This window comes from Lissotriton vulgaris, chromosome 8 (genome assembly GCF_964263255.1).
Source record: "Lissotriton vulgaris chromosome 8, aLisVul1.2, whole genome shotgun sequence".
NCBI classification, from domain to species: Eukaryota; Metazoa; Chordata; class Amphibia; order Caudata; family Salamandridae; genus Lissotriton; species Lissotriton vulgaris.
The window spans coordinates 428,425,091-428,439,897 of NC_141696.1; the positions used below are offsets into that span (position 1 = coordinate 428,425,091).

The 14,807-nt window shown below is 44.0% G+C and overlaps 1 protein-coding gene across 3 annotated transcripts in view; it reads right to left on the bottom strand.

Annotated features, from left to right (window-relative positions):
* Positions 1-14,807, bottom strand: part of RGN (regucalcin) — a 120,498-nt gene that overhangs the window by 45,309 nt on the left and 60,382 nt on the right. For all 3 annotated transcript variants that reach the window (XM_086934200.1, XM_086934201.1, XM_086934202.1), the window contains exon 2: positions 1,986-2,151. In XM_086934200.1, the coding sequence (XP_086790326.1) occupies positions 1,986-2,148 (163 nt within the window). In that variant the 5' untranslated portion in view covers positions 2,149-2,151. The remainder of the gene's footprint in view (positions 1-1,985; positions 2,152-14,807) is intronic.

Sequence of the window (14,807 nt, forward strand, 5' to 3'; positions counted from 1 at the left end):
CTCTATAAGATATCTAGGATTCAGTTTGAAATTTGGTGCGGAATGCCAAGGTCCCTAGGGTGCCTGTTTTCTCCTACAACTGGACTGTTTTTCATCAATTGGCATGGTCAACCATGAGGTCTTGTTGCACATCGGGAAAAAATGGGTGTGAAGTTAAAGTGCTGGACTGGTTCATCTTATTTCAAATTCCTTTTTACCGTTTGGTCAAGATGGGTTGTTCTGAGGTTTCCCGTTTTATTCATGTCCTTCGGAGTGTCCAGATTTCTGATAACTAAGGTGAAACTGGTCCTGGGCTGCTTGTGCTGTGGTTCACGGAGGACCTGGCCTGGCAGTTTGGGTGAACTGTTCCCACTGGATTAGGGTGAAGACTGAATTGCATTTGTCTGGGTCCATGAGGTGGCATGGTGTGCAAAATAACGATGGATCGGGATGTGGCTTGAGTAATTACCAGTGGCTGAGATTAATTCAAGAACTAAATCCATCACTTTTTTGTATACTTTAGTGTGTCGCACTAAGTGGGACAGGGATGCCCAGATGTGGTTCCAGGGCACTCTGTGTTAATGAAACGCGGTTCTGGGTTTCTTGCATTCTGGTTCAGGAAGGTACAAGTCCTGGCAGTTCGGGCTGGACTGTTTCCATTAGAGCTAGGTTCAAACTGAAGTGGCATGGTGTGCAAGAAAACAAAGGATTGGGATGCAGCCCGAGTAACTACCAGTGGGTGAGATTAGCGCAAGCATTCCACCCATCGCATATTTGTGTACTTTAGTGTGTGGCCCTACTTGAGATGGGTATGCCTAAATGTGGGGTATACTTTTTGTTCTTGTTCTTAGTAGTTTGGCTGACTTTATGAGTCCATCCAATATGATAACCTCTTATAAGATGTTTAAGATTTCTTTTGTGTTAGTATGCTTTTCTTATAATAAAATATACAGGACTTATAGCCATCACATCCTTGTGGAAATAGTATCAAATGTATTTCCTTTGTGAAGAAGTTTATCATCTAAGAATAACATATTTGCTTCTCTTAGAAAGTGTCAATTCCCTGGGTTTTGGCATTTACTAATGGGGATCACATTACTTCCACTGGGTGATCAGTCTCTCATTCCTGGAAGATATCAAGGTATAAATTTACTTTTTTACTTTCTTGAAGAAAAAGTGGTTAGTTAGTTTTAGTAAGGTGGCACTTCACCATATTGGAATACCCTATGGTTAAAGGCGGTGATATTTCTGGGATTGCCTTTGTTTATCCATTGTTACCTATTGACTAATATGCCTAAATAGACAGTAACCTGCAATAATTATAAAATGTCATTAACTTCAATCCTACCCTGAATACATAGCTGCCTAGATATGTACCATGTATGACTTTGTGATGTGTCTGATCTCTTTTGGAAGAAAGCTTCTTGTGAAACATTATTGCAGGTTTAAGTGTAAACCTTACAAACGTCATGTTTTTTACAACTGACATGGTAAAGGCACGTATGTTAATTACCATATAAGGAACCTGTTTTTGAGAGGGTTTGAGTGTGATTTAGAGTTGTTTTGTATCTGATCACATCTTTGCAGTGCGGATTACCCCTTTCTGTTTAGTCGACAATTTTCCACTCCTAATGGCAAACTGTGATATTAGGCTTCAGGCACTCCATAGCTTGTTTTCTTCATGGTGGAGAGCAATGAGCATCAAAAGAGAGGATGTCTTCAAAAAATACATTGATTGATGCTATTAAACGTGAATAATATTCAATTGATCCTGTTTGCTTGTGCAACATTCTGTCTCTTGGTGCCTTCTTATACCATTTTGTCTAATTTTAGGTACCCCGAAATGAGTCTCCCTAAAATGACCATAAGCCCAACTAACAATGTAGGTAATTAAAATTATTGTTTTCCTAAAGGCATTTCCATGTTTCCCTTGACTAATAAATTAACAATTGATGATGTTTCAAATATATTCCATTGACTTTAATGAATGGTCAACATAACCTTACCCACTGCTATGGTCTGCACTTGGTTAGTTTGTGGGTTCCAGCGACAGACTTTCTGCCCTGTGATATCCACATACAGGAGTGCGCCTTCCTTTTCCTCCCAGACCGGGGACTCGCCGATGCGATACTTCTCGTGAACAACATGTTCAATTTTAATCGACGACATAGTCTGAAAGAAAAAAATAGCACATGAGTAAAATGATATCAGGTGTGTACTTTAAATCCATGCCTCATCCCTTCCTGAAAATCATACATTTGTATGTATGAATTAAAATCTTATAGAGGTTTATTTTTAATGACGAAAACGGTTGTGTTATATGGCAACAGCTGGTGAGCAATCAATTTCTTTAATACTAATTTATGTTTAGCACACGATATATAGGATCCTTTTCTTGATCTGTACAATCAAAGGTTTCAAGATGCTATGGTGTGACGTTCTGACACGTCAATGCTGCATCAAATCTAAATATGGAACAACCTGGTATATTACCAGAGTTACATCATGCACTCATTCAGATGTAAATTAATATTAAATCAATAACGCAAAACATTAATCAAATGTATTTATAGATCTTCCAGATAAAATCAATTCCAACAGTTTCAAGATCTGGGTTTCTGTTCTTTACAAATCGATCTTCAAATCCAACGATGGACAAATCATAATGCCATGTAACCCAAAGGAATACAGTAGTTTACAGGACAGGGCACACTCAGTGCATTACACACCACCTGGGAGTTGCTTCAGGAGTCACTTGCTCCACCTGAAGATCCAAAGGGACAGACCTACCATGATCACAAGAACTGGACTGGAGCTATCCTCGTCATCAGATCTCTGATCAGTGTTTGGGGACTTCTGATTATTCAGATAGTGACTGTGGCTCTATATGAACTGTACACGGCGTCGCTCTAGAAAGATACTAGGACATTGTATAGATGAAAATGGATGTTTTGCGTATGGTTTATGCATCACTATATATTGTCTACCACAGATTATTTTATGCTGCACTGTCTCTGATCACTGCATAATAAATTCGAGGCAGGATGAAGTCACGGATGGTGACTTTGTACTTAACTTATTAACTTTAATGCACCAACTTTCACCAGATTTGCCTGTGGTAGCAATTTTTTTTCAATGGCAGTGCGTCACAGGGTGGGTGTTCGAGACCATGTTTGAAAATGACATGCACTTGAGTTTATACATGTAAATATTACCAGTGCCCTACTTCAGCTGATGTCTGTCATTACTTTTGCCATGACTACTTCGATCACCATTATTTTTACTACCATTAGTTGAGTCCTAGTACCTATCCTTTACCGTGGACTGGCTCATTCACCCATCTAACTCCCAATCATTCAAATTTGAGATAAAGACATGCAGATGTGAAGGTTAGTCTAAGCAATCATTGTCTAAGCCTGTGTGGTCGAAGTTTAATGGGCGAGTGTAATGTGGGTGCAGTATCTGAGCATGTGTCCTTCCTTTGTGTTTACTTCTAGAGAACCTCACCACCATCAGACTCAAACAACTGGCCACATCTCCAACTCACTCAGCAGGACACACGCTTGACCCCACCTTCTCCGCAAGCAACAGCATCTCCATCAGGCATACCTCTGAGCCACAATGGACCGACTACCACTGCGTCCACTTCTCCTTCACAACTTCACCAAACTCACTGTATGCCACGACACCCACTGCGACCCTCGCAGAAGCTGGAACAAGGTCACCAAAGACCAGCCCACCATCTCCCTCAGAAAAACCTCACCACCGACATCCACGGACGCCAACACCTCAGCACGCAACCTCCACCGTTGGATCTCTGACTGCACCAACACACTGGCTCCCCTCAAGAAACCCTAAGGCAAGCAGCCCTCCAAGAAAGCCAGCTGGTTCTCCCCCATCCTCCAAGAGTCCAGGCGCATCTGCAGATGGCTAGAGAAAAAATGGAGGAGTAGCAAGATCATGGCAGACCACTCAGCCTTCAAAACCGCTGTAACTGCACACCACCACATAATCAGAACAAAGAAAGCAGCCCTACAGGAACGCATCTATGCCAAAGCTCACAACAGAAAAGAACTCTTCACCGTGGTCAAAGAATTTGCCTATCCCAGCACCGAGACAGCAGACATTCCCCCTTCTCAAAGACCTCTGCGATAACCTTGCTACATTCTTCCACCGCAAGATCAAGGAGATCTACGACAGCTTTGCAAACCAAGACCCACCTAGTCCACCCGCAACCACTGCACCCAATGGTTCCAGACCCAAGCAGATCTTGCCCAACTGGACCACCCTCACCACTGACGACACCCTCAGGATCATGAAGGGCATCTACTACGAAGCCCCTTCAGATCCCTGCCCTCACCACATCTTCAACAGAGCCCGGCACCTGCATTGTACCCAAATTCTGCCATACCATCAATTACTCCATTGAGTCTGCCACCCTCCCCAAAGACTGGAAGCATGCAGAGATCAACCCCCTGCTGAAGAACCCCTCTGCCAACCCAAAGGACCTCAAGAACTACAGATCCATCTCTCTGCTCCCCTTCCCAGCCAACGTTATTGAGAAAGCCATCAACGTCCAACTCTCTGAGTTCTTTGAAACAAACCACATCCTGGACCTCTCCCAATCGGGCTTTAGAAGCAACCACAGCACCGAGACTGCTCTCCTCACCACTCGAACGACATCCGCACCCTTCTCGACTGAGGCAAAACTGCTGCCCTCATCCTCCTGAACCTCTCAGCCCACTTCAACACTGTCTCCCACCACACCCTCTGCACAAGATTTCACGATGCCAGCATCCGCGACAAAGCCCTAGAATGGATACGCTCCTACCTCACCGGCTGAACACAGAGAGCCAGACTTCCAATGTTCAACTCAGAACACACAGAGATCAGCTGCGTAGTGTCTCAGGGATCCTCCCTGAGCCCCACCCATTTCAACATCTACATGACCTTGCTTGCAGTCATCGTCAGAAACCACGGACTCAACATCGTCTTCTATGCTGATGACACCCAGCTGATTCTGTCCCTCACAGACGAACCCACAGCCACCAAGAGCAACTTCCACAATGGGATGAAGGCAGTCGCCACGTGGATGAAGGGCAGCTGCCTCAAGCTTAACTCAGACAAGACTGAATTCCTCATCCTGGGCTCCACCCCCTCTGCCTGGGACGACTCCTGGCGGCCCACAGCGCTTGGAACTCCCCCCCACTTCCACATAACATGCACAAAACCTTGGCATCATCCTGGACTCCTCGCTCTCATCGAACTGCCAAATCAACGATGTTTCGTCGTCTTGCTTCTCCATGTTCCGCCTGCTACATAAGATCTTCAAGCCGAATCCAACTGAGTTCAGGAAAATGGTCACCCTTGCGCTCATCACTAGCAGACTTGACTACGGCAACACACTCTGCACTGACACAAACAGAAACTCCTAAAGAAACTGCAGAACATCCAGAATGCCTCCGCTAGACCCATCCTGAACATCCCACGCCGCAGCCATAACACCGACCACCTGAGAGACCTTCACTGGCTACCTATCAACAAAAGAATTACCTTGAAGCTCCCCATGCACACATACAAAGCTTCACGGACCTGCATACCGCAACCACTGCATCTCCTTCTACACCCCCACCAGATATCTCCGCACCACCAAACTCACCCTGCCCACCATCCACGGATTTGCAAGATCATGGCTAGAGGAAGATCCTTCTCCTACCTCGCTGCAAAGACATGGAACTCTATGCCTCTGCATCTCAGGCAATCACTGTTGCTAGACATTACTGATGCGACTGCGAGACCCAGAAATGAGCAGGAACATACACAGATTGGCCAGAGACAGATACTGACACCAAAACAGGGACTCCCAAAAACACATATGTCTACACATGCACACACACGTGGTTACACCGCGCTACACATGACGCACAGGTAGACAACAGTGCCCAAATACATTTAAACATACACATGAAACAGGCAGACATTCATTGGGAACATTTGTTGACACTTTCTTTGTATGTCACTTTCTCCACTTGCTCAGGGGGTGTAGTGAGTCTGCTTGCCACAGAAATCTGAGACTCGCTTGCTCTGACTGCTTGGCATCTGCAGCGCCCTCACCCCAAGTTCCTCTGATCTAATTTCGAAACCAACTTACATCGGTCCTTTCTCTCCTCTTTGCTGCCTTTGACTTTGTATTCCCTTTTTAAATATTTGCCAAGAAAAGATGTGGCCAATGTTACCAAGATAGACTAGCCATTACCTTCAGTACCTAGGAAGGTCACAGTCATGGCAAGGACTTTAATGTGACATTGTTTGCCTTTCTATATGTCTAACCCTGTTGTCTCTCTCAAGAGCGCCTAGAAGAAATTAAGATATACAATACGCACAAAAGAAGTAAAATACGCATAAAAATACAAATTACCTCTTATTCAGATGATCCGATTTTGAAGAAACAAAAAAAGCCAGGACATTTCACAAACAGAGAAGTATCAGTAAGTGTACAAGTCTGCATCAAGGTAGAGGCTGAATTTTTTTTTTTTTTTAACCAACACTCACCAAAATCCACAACACAGACAATAAGGCAATACTCGAAATTAAAATGCACCTTTAAACATATCTGATAATGTGTGTTTGTAAAGCAAATGTATACCCTTGAGCCTCTTGGCACTGAAATAATATATATATATTGTTACATCCTCCCTCTCGATGACCAGACAAGTCAACGCCGTCTCCTCATCATGCTTCAACACCCTACGCACGCTCCGTAAGATCTTCTGGTGGATCCCGACCGAAATCAGGAAGACGGTCACCCAGGCACTCGTCACAAGCCGACTGGACTATGGAAACACCCTCTACGCCGGAACCACAGCCAAGCTACAGAAGAGACTCCAACGCATCCAGAACGCCTCAGCCCGACTCATCCTGGACATCCCGCGACGCAGCCACATCTCCGGACATCTGAGGGACCTGCACTGGCTCCCCATCAGCAAGAGAATCACGTTCAGACTCCTCACCCACGCACACAAGTCCCTCCACGACCTGGGCCCCAAGTACCTCAATGACCGCTTGACCTTCTACACGCCCACCCGCCAGCTACGTTCGACAAGCCTCGCCCTCGCCGCCGTACCACGCATCCGAAGAGCCACCGCCGGAGGAAGATCCTTCTCCCACCTGGCGGCCAAGACATGGAACTCCCTCCCCACCCACCTCCGGCTGACCCAGGACCATCTCGCCTTCAGGAGACAACTCAAGACCTGGCTGTTCGAGCAATAGCAGACCCCCCCTTCCCCCAAGCGCCTTGAGACACACCGGGTGAGTAGTGCGCTATACAAATGCTATGATTGATTGATTGATTGATTAGCTCAATGCTACCCTTTAAACAACCTTGGAAGGATGAAAGGCTAAACGGCTCTGCTGGGATTTAGGTCAACTACAGATTCTCGGAGGGGGTGCATTAGACCGAGTATTAAAGGCAGGATCTCTATGCCATCAATCAATATATACTTTATTCGGCATAAATACAATACCATAAAAGTGCAATTTATAAGAACAATCAAATATCACAATAAGACGGACCCAACCCCAAAATATATATACAAGACGTTTACTATTATAGCTCCTTCTCATTATAATTCTTATATAGGTCATTAATAAATATCCATATGCGAGATACAGCCTCCTAACAAGAAGCTCAATAGGTAGTCAATTGTTACGAAGGTGCCCTCACCCACCCAATTCATTACTGGGAGCTTTAACCTACCGCTACTAGAGTCAATCAAATCACTCATCTCCTCTAGTATTTCTAAGTCGCATTGCCGACCTTAAAAAATATACGGTGCAGCAAAGAGTTATCTCTATGCCAATTAAAGTGGTTTCTGGTAACGGTTGCCAGAGTCGGCCTTTGTTATGAAAATGCCCTGAGCAGCGTAGTACCTTCAGAACGGCCTGCCTAACCCACAAGGCCCTCCATACCGGAAAACCAGAATACTTGGCAAACAAGCTCAAAAAAGCAGGCCAAGCCAGAAATTTGAGACGCTCTAACTCCCTGCTGCTCATCCTACCAAAAACCAGAAAGAAGAGAACTGCGGACTGCTCCTTCACAGGAAATAGAGAGAAAAACTAGAGAGGTCCCAATAGGTTCAACTCTAAAAGCCCTTACGTGTACTACCCTGATAACTCACAATGCCAGCTTGCTGGAAGCGTATACAAAATTACTACATTTTAAACATATATTGAAAATGTCATAATATCAGAAATCATAAAAAATACATGTGTGTTTGCTTAAAAAACAATTTATTACAAATCATTAAAATCAATGTCATATAACTTCAATAGTGCTGTACATATAAATAAAGATTCAGTTTTTGTTAAAAAAAATGTTGGCCAGTATAAGTACAAGAGTAAAAATATAATAAAAAGATCACAGTTATGAGACCCATAGTGTCAAGCATTGGTTCTCTCACAGAACCATTGAGCAAATACGCCGATACCTTTTTACAAGCACATGTAATAAAACAGAAGGCATACATCAAAGACACAGCCGCTATCATAAAAAAAGTAGAGAATTTACCCTTCAACCATGACTCACAATATTTAGTAACATTAGATATAGAGGCGTTATACACTAACATACCTCAAGATCACACCATCGAAATGATTAGAAGTCTACTTTGTCAAAGAGACTGTGATCCTACACCCCATGAAGCATTTATCATTGATTGTATAACCATGGTTTTGAAAAATAATATTTTTTTATTTGATAAAGAATTCTCTAAACAGACAAAGGGTACCTGCATGGGAGCCACCTGTGCTCCCAGCTTGGCATGCCTGTACGTGGCACAATTTGAAGAAACGCACATTTTTAATTCTGTTTCCCCTTTTTTTGAAAACATCACGGTATGGTCCCGTTATATAGATGATTTTTTTTAATCTGGACAGGACCCGTAGAGAGCCTAGAAGAGTTTATCTCTTGGCTAAATCTAGGAGACAAAAACCTTAGATTCACTAGCCACTATGACCAACAAAAATGTGAATTTTTAGACATAGTAATCAAACATGAATCTGGTATCTTACAAGTTGAACTGTTCACTAAAAAAACAGATAGAAATACGATGCTCCATTACCAAAGCCACCACCCACCCTGTCAGAAAAAGAATATCCCATTCGGCCAGTTTTTAAGACTAAAAAGTAATTGCTCACGTAATTGCTCCCAAAATAAAGATTTTTTAAAACACGCAGATGCACTATCCACAAAATTAATAGATAGAGGTTATCCGACAAGAATGGTCAAACAAGCCTTCAAGAGAGCTAGATACTTCAATAGAGAGAATCTTTTTAAAGAAAAAGAAAAAGATTCCCAAACAGAAAAGAGGTTAGTATTTGTGAGTAACTATAGCGGAGTAGGCAATAAGATTAAAAACATAATCAACCGCAATTGGAATTTAGTAAGTTATCAGGGTAGTACACGTAAGGGCTTTTAGAGTTGAACCTATTGGGACCTCTCTAGTTTTTCTCTCTATACCTCCTTGTCCCTAATTGGATCAAAAAGGAGACCTCCCTTTCTTTTATATTTCCTTCACAGGAAATGCCCCCAAAATATGGAACTCTATCCCCCCGCACATCAGAACCATACCGTCCTATGCGGAATTCAAGAGCCAACTCAATTCCTTGTTCCTTATCCGCTCCCTAGGTCGTGGGTAACTAGGATCAGCAAGCATCCCCAGAACTCTGTGCTATCTCTGTATCCTATTACCAAGAAGTCCTACTGTACGAACTTTTCCTCCTCCCAAATTGTCTTTCGTTGATCGCCTTTACTTGTTACGTGTCTTGTTGTTCACCTTTTCATTCCTTTTACTGTAAAGCGCTCTGCTACCTTCGGGTCTTGTTAGCCCTATAGAAAACTTCTAAATAAAAAAATAAATAAGAAAGAAATGTGGCGCCCTCTCTGCTGCCCTGGAATAACTCACCTGAATCCCTCCTAGCTCAGGTCTTTCACACCGGTGCCAGACTGACAGTCGGGGCGGAGGTGTTGGTGAGTGACGTAGGGGCTGAAAGGGAAGAAGGCCGAGGGAAAGGCCTGGTGGTGTGATGAAAAAGCACTTGCGGAACCGGTACCAAATCATTAAAAGCACTTTAAACGGACTCACTGGAGCCAAGTGAGAAGGACGCTGCTGTTCGCATGAGCTTATTGCAGACAACTCTGTGCGCCTCTCTGAACACCGGCGCCCTGGGCCAGAGCTCAGCTCTCCCATGCCCAAACCTGGCCCTGATGGTGCTAACTAATCCTGCACTGGAACTCATCAAAACGTACCTCCCTCAGCGTTAGCTGACACTTTCTAAAAACCAGGACAGGTGCTACATGACTGAAATCTGACAGGACACTGAAAAACCACGGCTGTCCCACCTGGTTACCTTACCTCTGCTAAACAAAAAGGAAAACACTTTGGAATGGTAGAGGCACATATATTAGGCTTTGGATAAGTACAGACAGACCGTTTTACACCCTTATCACCACATGAACCTCCCAATTATGAGAAATAGTGGCTTAGGACACTCAGCCAAGCGCACCAGTAAGTGTTTTAATCTAGCCTGCTCCTAGCTATCACCACCAAGCCACTTTTTTTTCCACAATATTGTCTTCAGCACCATCATGACACAAGGGGGCGCTTTGCTATCATTGCTGCCTGATTTAAAGAAAGATTGGATATCAAAAATCCATGCTCTCATCTTAACTATAAAGAAGATATATCTTACAACATTTTCGCTTTTCAAAAAGATACATATTTATACATGTCTAAATACACTCCTGTCAGGAACAAGAGTGCCAGTTTTTCTCCTTAAAAATACTCAAAACTAAGATGTAAAATGCTCGCAGTCAAACAATTTAGGGGGAGATTTAGTACGGTTTTGCGCCGTGTTTGCGTCACAAAAGTGACACTATTCAGAGCGAAATCTTATTTTCCCAATTTATTTTCCAGTACGCTGGAGATAACGGAAAAGTAATGCGAAGCAGTGCATAGCGCTGCTTTGCATTAGTTTGCGCCATGGGGGCGTACCAAGGGTGGTGCATGGGCGTTCCCCTGCAACCAACCAAGGTTTCTCATTCTAAACCCAATTTACTAAAAACAATAGATTGGGTTTAGTGTGAGAAAACTGCAACCTTTTCAAGTAGGCGCAAGGAAGGAGAAATGCTTTCATTATATACGGGCTGCCAGAGGACGTATCGTGGTCGGCACTGGGGGTTCCCTATGATTCTTCACAGGACTGTCCTATCTAGACAGATCCGCAAACTTGCTTTTTCATCTGCATATATCCTGATTCTGGACAAAACTACTGCCTTTGGGCTGCTTGAGATACAGATTGACGGTCTCAGATTTTGAAGTCCACCCTGCTTTTGGCCCTAGACATCGGTCCTACTCATTTTTAAGAAAAAAGGACTACGCATAGGCTGAGATTCACAAAGATATTAAAGAGATAAACCAGCTAAGTTACAACTCAATACTTGAACACTCTTGTATTCTCCTAAAGATTAGAGAACTACGCATTGGTTGAGCTCCATAAAGAATCCAGAAGCCCTGAAGAAGTCCCCTGCGTGGGACGAAACGCGTCGGCTGTATGGTGTTCTATTTACACACATGAAATAAAGATATTTGATATTTGATATTTTTGGGTATTTGTAGAGCGCAGACATACGCTCCAGAAGGAGCATCTTGGCGCTAAGTTAGCAAGCAGCGGGTACATGAGAGATGGTATGTGGTGAGGAGACTAAAGCTAGATGGCTGCCAATACAGAGGTATCTGATTGTTGGTAGACCCAGGTCTTTAGGAGTTTTCTGAAGGTGTTCTCCTTGTCGGTTAGTCTAAGATTGACAGGTAGATTGTTCCATGCCCTAGCTGCAAGGACGGTAAAGGTCCTCCCGCCCCTGGTTTTGCATTTGAATCTTAGGATGGTAATGAGATTTGTACCAGATGATCTCAAAACTCGCGAGGGGTTGTAGCGTGTGAAACGCTTTGCAAAGTAATGGGGCTTTGAGTTTTTCATAGTTTTAAAGACAGTAAGGAGAAGTTTAAAAAGAATCCTTTTGTGTAACGGTAGCCAATGGAGAGTGTTCAACACCGTTGAAGCTGATGACCTTCTAGGAAGTCCCAACACCAATCTGGCGGCTGCATGTTGGACGCTCTGCAGCTTTTTAAGGGTGGACTTTTTTACTCCCGCCATTAAACCATTACAATAATCAAGTCGGGAGAGTATTAGAGCTACCGCGACTGATTTTCGGGCTGCAATGGGGAGGAAGTCAAAGAATTTTTTCAAAGACTTGATGAGTCCAAAACAGCGGCCAGCAGTGATCCTGACGTGGTCATCGAAAGAGAGGAATGAATCGAATTGCACGCCCAGGTTCCGTGCTGAGTGTACAGCGCTAGGTGGGGCCTCAGAGCCTGAGGGCCACCAGTCCTTCGGGCAGAAGGATATATCTTTGCTCAGCAGTATGATTTCGGTCTTGGCACTATTGCATCTTAGATGATTGTTGTTAAGCCACTGGAAGACATCGGAAAGACAATTTTGGAAACGCAGATCTGCGCTCGAACACTTTTTGTCGATCGTAACGACAAGTTGTGTGTCGTCAGCGTATGACGTGACGAGGATCTCATGGGATTCTATCACAGCGAGGAGGGGGGCCATATAGATATTAAAAAAGAGGGGACTTAATATGGACCCCTGGGGCACTCCTGATGTTATAGGTTTCTCGCTGGATAGATAGGGACCCAAGGACACAGTTTGGGACCTATTAGATAGGAAAGATTTAACCCATGCCAAAGCTGTGTCTGTCACGCCAATCTCTCGCAGTCTGTTGATCAGGATGACATGCGAGATAGTGTCGAACGCTGCTGTAAGGTCAAGCAGGATGAGGATGGCCTGCCTGCCCTCATCCTGCAGGAACTTGATAGAATCAGCTAGTTCGATCAGAGCTGTTTCTGTGGAATGGCCAGATCGAAATCCCGACTGCTGTGGATGCAGGATGTTATTAGTCTCTACAAAGGTTTTCAACTCTTCATATACCAGCTGTTCTGTGATTTTACCGAGGACAGGTAGTAATGAGATGGGGCGCATATTGGTAAGATCAGTGGGGGATTTGTTTGGCTTCTTCATCAGAGGCTTCACAATAGCCTTCTTCCAGTCATTGGGCACCATCCCGGAGTCGAGAGATTCATTTATGATGGTGTTAATATGGGGATTCACTGTGTCAATCAAATGGTGCAGGATGCTAGGTGGACAGGAGTCAGTGGGGGCTCCTGATTTACATGTCAAAATTGCCTTACGGGTTTGTTGAATGGAAACAGGTTTGAAACTAGAGAGCAGACAGTGGTTGTCTGTAACCTTGCAAAAGGTGGTCAAGGGAGGAGGGAAGTCTTTCTGAATATTAACAATTTTCTCCACGAAAAAGTCAGCAATTTGATTGCACAGGGTTGCCGATGGAGGAATTTCCGGCGCGAGAGTCTTGGGATGGGTGAAGGACTTAACTATAGTGAAGATAGTTTTTTGTTTTTGATGGGCATCATTTATGGCTTTAGTGAAATATTCCTTTTTTGCCTTTTTTATGTTAGAGAGGTATGATTTCCTTTGTTGGACATAAAGCGCCCTTGCGGCCTCATCGTATGTTTTTCTCCATTTTCTTTCTAGTCTACGACAGAGAAGATGGCTGTCGGCTAGGGCCTGGGTGAACCAAGGTGCGTTAGGTTTTCTTTTATGTAGATTCCCATGTTGATTTTTGGGAGCGGAATTCTCCAAAACAATTTGGTCAATCCAAGCATGGAAATTATGGGAGTCGGCAGTTGCGTCTCCGGTTGGTATCGGGGGATTAGGTGGGGGTTGAGAGGCCAATTTAATATGTTCCCGACACTTTCCTCCAATTCACTGTAAAGGAGGGGGGAGCGTTTCTTGTTAGGCAAGGTGGGGGCTTGTGTCTTGAATCAAGAAATATCATCGTACGAGACTCATTGCAGAATTGATATTGTTAATTATATTGTGGTGCATCTGTGTTTTTGTAAATGCTTTCATTTCTCCTTCCTTTTCTTACTTTGCATGTGTGCCCCACTTTACAGCACAAATACAAATTGGAAAATGTTTAAAGTGAGTCTGTGCATAGCACTTTGTACAGGAAGGGTTCCTTCCAGTACAAATCTTATGCTAGACTCACGGAGACACCCTTGCACCATGGCGCAAAATGTCTCTGTGGCACACAACAGCTGATTTCAGCACCGGAGCTAGTGAGAGGGGAGGAGAGGGCATTATTTTAGTAAATATGAAGCCTTCCTCTCTCCTTTTCACGCAGCGCAGCTCAGCATTTGCGGCTGATTCGGTGCGCTACGTGAAAAAAATAGTAAATCAGCCCCTTAGTGTTAGCATTGCTGTGATGAAGCCCAGGACCGCTCTAAGCAACAATGTGGTTGCTCTGCCCATAACGAGGGCCACTGGAAAAATGTGATGAACCAGCCCTGACATGTCCCGCATAAACATGCATCTGTCGCACTCGCCTCATAACCCACCACCTACGCATAGTTTGGAGATTCAAAAAAATACTTCTTGCTCAAGAGGATCAAAAGTTATCAACAATCGTGCACACTATGCGCAACGTGACTCTTTGCAGAACTTAACTGATCACCTTCCAGCTGTTGATTGATGTAATCGGGCAATAAATGACAATTTGCCTTGGCTAGCGTAAAAGTAAAACATTGTTAAAATATCAACACAGTAACATAAAAATGCCACAGAAAGTGCCACATAATTCTGGGGGGGGGGGGGGGGGGGTCGGGCTCACTGCACAGTGTTGTCCT